The sequence below is a fragment of the Arachis stenosperma genome, chromosome 2 (genome assembly GCF_014773155.1).
Source record: "Arachis stenosperma cultivar V10309 chromosome 2, arast.V10309.gnm1.PFL2, whole genome shotgun sequence".
Taxonomy (NCBI): Eukaryota; Viridiplantae; Streptophyta; class Magnoliopsida; order Fabales; family Fabaceae; genus Arachis; species Arachis stenosperma.
The window spans coordinates 86,883,648-86,888,423 of NC_080378.1; the positions used below are offsets into that span (position 1 = coordinate 86,883,648).

General features: G+C 32.3%; 1 protein-coding gene across 1 annotated transcript; it reads right to left on the minus strand.

Annotated features, from left to right (window-relative positions):
* Positions 1–442: 442 nt before the first annotated feature.
* Positions 443–2,783, minus strand: LOC130961986 (60S ribosomal protein L13a-4). The gene is made up of 4 exons (XM_057888043.1): positions 2,387–2,783; positions 1,432–1,548; positions 1,201–1,288; positions 443–732 (listed from the first exon to the last, which is right to left on the minus strand). The coding sequence occupies exons 1-4, from the start codon at positions 2,656–2,658 to the stop codon at positions 589–591; spliced, it is 621 nt and encodes a 206-aa protein (XP_057744026.1). The 5' UTR covers positions 2,659–2,783; the 3' UTR covers positions 443–588.
* Between the last annotated feature and the right edge of the window lie 1,993 nt (positions 2,784–4,776).

Sequence of the window (4,776 nt, forward strand, 5' to 3'; positions counted from 1 at the left end):
AATTTGGTGAGGGCGTTCCCACCTAATACGAAGAGCCAATGAGCTAATTAATATTAACAAAACTAGTCCAAAAGAAAATACCCCAACTCAATTTGACTCCAAATGAACAAGACTAATCCAAAAGCAATACCCTAACTCAATCATCTGTCCTCCTTTCTCTTCCGCCATAACCAACCCCATCCGACAAACACATCAAAATTGTGCTTCCTACAAGTGCGACCAACTACTTTTCATAGCAAAAATTCACTTTTACCATTTTATGATAAATTTACTATTGTCCCTCATATCTACCTTGTGCAATGGACATTCAATGTTTCACACCAAATTCAAACAAATATTGATAGTAGCCAATCAAAAGTGGTCTAAAGGGAATTGATAATAATATGTAGCATTCTTGAAGGCGTGTGTACCATATAACCTAGTACGAAACGAAGATTCTACAAAAGCAAAAATAAATAGCTTCCAAGATTATCATATCATATTCCAGGGTTCAACGACAAAATCAACAGCCAACAAAATTGAAACGGGTAGTTCAATTAGGTATACCTCAGAAAAAGAAAAATAATCAAAACACTAGAATAAGACTACTCAGTATTTGACTGGAGCAAGGATATCAAGTTGGGAACCAAGCTTCTCCTCAGCAACCTTCTCAGCTTTCACCCTCAATTTGTTGAGCTGCTTCTTTCTCTCGTACAACAAATGTGCCTTCTCCTTTCTCTTCTTCTCCAGCTCCTGTGATTGATAAGATAATTACTCGCTTTAGCAAACATAATTCTTTCCCTTTTTGAAAGCAAAAGATTAAAGCAAATAGAACATTCTTCCATTCAATTTTATTTGTCAGTCACTACTTAAAACATAACTGAATAAATATATCTGGATAAAATTCTATTTATAGATACATTGATTTATGTATCGAAGTGTTGATGTCAGTTCCAAATCAAAAGGAAATGGGAATAACAAATTTCAAACAAATAATTTCCATTCATGTTTGAGCTGAACAAAAAATGTACATAACAAGGCAGAACATTTTTCTTGATTACACATTCCAAAACTATTGAAAACTCATTGCAATAAACATAAATGACGAATAAAAACAGCAAATCTTGGGGAAATTGAAGTACATCAATTTCTAGGGAAATGGACAAATAAAATATGAGAACAAGCATAAAGGAAACAGATGCTCAGAAAGCAATGACTTACAGTGATGGTATCGTAGTAGTTCCATCCAACCTCAGATGACAATCTACCAAGCAAGCAGAATTTGTGTCCCTTCTGAAGCCTCAGAACCCTGATTCCATTTATTAGTTTAATCATCAGTGCTCATAACAGTAAGGATAAATAATTAAGAAAATTGGAGTAATACTTACTGAACTGTAAATTTTAATTCATTATTAATTTATTATCAAAACTACAAAAAAGTATAGAACTTACTTCAGAGCATCAGGGATGACCATCCTCTTTGTCTTGTCATAGGGAGGAGGGATTCCCTCAAAAACCTTCAAACGAGCAAGTGCAGCTTCCCCACGCTTTGTCTTGTGTGGTATCATACTACAAAACAGAAATTTTGCCTTCTCAGAAACTTTCTCACGAGTAAAATAGATTATAGATTCTTCTCTGATAACATAATAATTGAGTTACTTCCCAAGAAATTTTCAGCAGGTCATGATTTGAAAAAAACATGTATATTAAAAAATGCATATGATAAAGATACATAAGCTAACAACAGACATTTTATACAAAACTAACCATGATCACAAGACACTACCGAATCTACCAGGTGCTCTCATCAAATAACCAACCATAACAACTACCTCCCAATGACAATACAAGCTCAAAGACTACCGCTTCAAAACCAGGTTTCTTTGTGTCATTATCACCATTAATCAGTATACTTCTACAACCATTTTGACAAGCAAAGATTTTGCTTAGCAAAATAAAGAATTAAAAATTGAGAAACTAGATGGATCATCTACACACTAACTACCAAACAACCAAACCAAGAGCAATCTCTATATATAAATATATAAATAGGCATAAAAGAAAACTCTTCAACGTCAAACCACTTTCCTTCAACAGATTACGTTAGTCCAAATGTAACAAAACAATTAAGAGAAAAGTATAATTCATCCACGGATCATTCATTCAAACAATAAAAACCAAAAATCAAATGTCAAATCGTGCCAACAAAAATTCATTCTTCCCTTCAAGTTATACAGCTTCATTCCATAACTCAATTTAAAAACCTTCAAACAAAAGGTAATTAAACAAAAAGGATAATTCATCATCCAATCGAAACCCGTTTCCCATAGTGCAGATTCAAACAAAATAATTATAAACAAAAACTGCCAAAACATTCCAGGTGAAACAAGAAAAATGACGAGTTTACCCTCGAACGGTGCGCCAGAAGATCTTAGAAGGAGCACGGAAATGGATGGGACCATGAGAGGGCTTAGTGTTCATCCTCTTACGGAGGAACCTCATATACTTCATTTTCTGTCTCACGAGCCCACCGGAAATGCAGATCTCCTCGCACCTAACCACCACAACCTTCTGACCATTGAGAAGCTCCTTCGCCACTATCGACGCCAGACGACCAAGCATGTGGTGCCTTGCGTCCACCACCACCCGTGATGCGCATATCCCTGAACCCGACACCATTGTCGCCTTCTTCTTCTTCTTCTACCCTCTTTCTCTTGAATGCGGGGATGCGAGAGAAGAAACCCTAATTCCTGAAAGGCTTTTTATTTTGCTGCAGCTGTGGAGTGAAATATATATGAGACAGAAAGAGAGAGAGTGAAGGGGAGAGGGGGAAGCCAGGAACTAGGGTTTTAGTTTGGGTGGGGACCGTGAGTGTTGGGCTTTTTGTTTTATTTGTTTATTGACAGCAAGCAATAAGGCCTGCTCGATCCAAAAACAATCAATTTTAAAAGGGATTATGCCGAAGTCCAAAAAAAAAAAAAGAAGGATTATGCCAATTTTTAAAGGATTTCAATTTCGTGAGGAATATTCCAAACCAGGTTTTAAAGAATTTAGTTAAATGTATTAGTCTTAGTATTTATCCATTTTGGTTTCCGAAAAATTTCGGACCAAATACTTTAATCCTCAACTAAAATTAATTACTTGATTGATGTGTTTTTTCGTGTTCTATGTCGCATCAGTTTGCGTGTTCCGTATCGTGTCGTATTTTATATTTGTGTCAGTGTTCGTGTATCATAGGTCTTTAAAAAATTATAATTACTAAGTTAATTTTTAAAATTCATTATCTCCACATCAAATTGTTTATATTTATGAAAAGATTGATTTATAAATATTACAAATTTTTAGAGATTATTATATTAAATAACAATAGAAATAAATTTGACGTAAAAATTGATTTGTTTAAAAATATATAAGATTAAAAATTACTTTGATAAATAAAATTTGTTAAAAATTAAAGTATTAAACTCAAAATTCTTTGAGAATTGAATTGAGGTATTAGTCTAATTTTGTAGACTATATAGCCAAAAGGATAGAAAATTTCCAAATCATAAAACGAAACATGATTTTTTTTAATTTTCTTTTGTCTTAGGCATTTTTAGATTTTTTTATTTTTTAATGTTTGAAAAAAGTATACGTATTTTTAATTTATGTTTTTTTTAATGATAATAACATTTTTAATGTATGTAGTCAATTTTATTTATGAATAGAAATAAATTATAATTGTGGCCATGCTTTGGTTTTGATGTTAATAAATAAACAAAAATATAAAGTGCTTCTCTATCTCTCGAAAAAAAAGAAGGATATTGATATGTATTATTTATGAATATGTGGAACTTTTTTCAAATTGTATTGCAAAGATGGAATCTCTTGAAGTTAGGCAGGATTTTGGTAGTGTTAACGTCTATTGCAAACATGGATATAATGGCATATATTTATTGTTTGTTTGTCGAGGGATAAATTTTTAGAAATACAAAAATATACAGAAGTATATAAGGTTTTGAGAATAAGATAAGATAAAATAATAAGATATAAAAAATAGAGATATAAATTTTTGTGTTTTTATATTCTGTTTGTGATAAATTAAAGTAAATTATAAAAATTTAATTTATTCTTATTTTTTTTTGTTTAAAAAATTTGAGACGAAAAATATAATAATAAAAAATATAATTATAAAAAATTAATAAGAATAATGAAAGAAAAAATGTGTCTTTTATTAGTATTTTCGTGTCCTTCCTATTATGATGGACACAAAATACACTAATTCAATGTCTTTGAAAACATTGTCTCTGTTCATGACTCATCTGTCAAACATAATTTTGTGTCCCTGTGTCCTTGTCTCAGTAAACAAACGCAACCTAAAATACATATTTTCAATGTATTTTTTTAAAATTGTAATATTAAGATAAAATTTATGAGATATGAATCTAGTTCTTAACCTAAATCTAGTCCTTCTTATCTCCTCTCTCCTTCCCTCTTTTTCAAGCCCTCCTTTTTCCAACCTGTCACCTACCACTGTCTTTTCTATCCGCCATTGGCTCCTTCCTCTACCATCGCTATAGTAGTAATTATCTATCTCCTCTGTCTGCTCTACGATCCTCTCTTCCTTCATTTCCTTCCTTCCCTCTATTCTCTTTGTCTTTCTTGCATAATTGCCCCTCTTTTCCTCCCGTTACCTCACTATCTTTGTTGCATACTTGCGCCTTTCACCATCTTTGCTACCGTTGTGGTCTATTCGTCTTCGCTTCTACTTCATCTATGTTTCTTTTTCTTCTATGTTTGTCTCTGTTTCATCTACCA

What these genes read in the sequence shown, in the direction of transcription:
- LOC130961986 (XM_057888043.1), bottom strand. Translation starts at nt 2,658, where the DNA reads ATGGTGTCGGGTTCAGGGATATGCGCATCACGGGTGGTGGTGGACGCA. An exon ending in GTCATCCCTGATGCTCTGAA is followed by an intron (nt 1,289 to 1,431) that starts GTAAGTTCTATA and finishes AAATGGAATCAG; the next exon opens with GGTTCTGAGGCTTCAGAAGG. An exon ending in ACTACTACGATACCATCACT is followed by an intron (nt 733 to 1,200) that starts GTAAGTCATTGC and finishes TATCAATCACAG; the next exon opens with GAGCTGGAGAAGAAGAGAAA.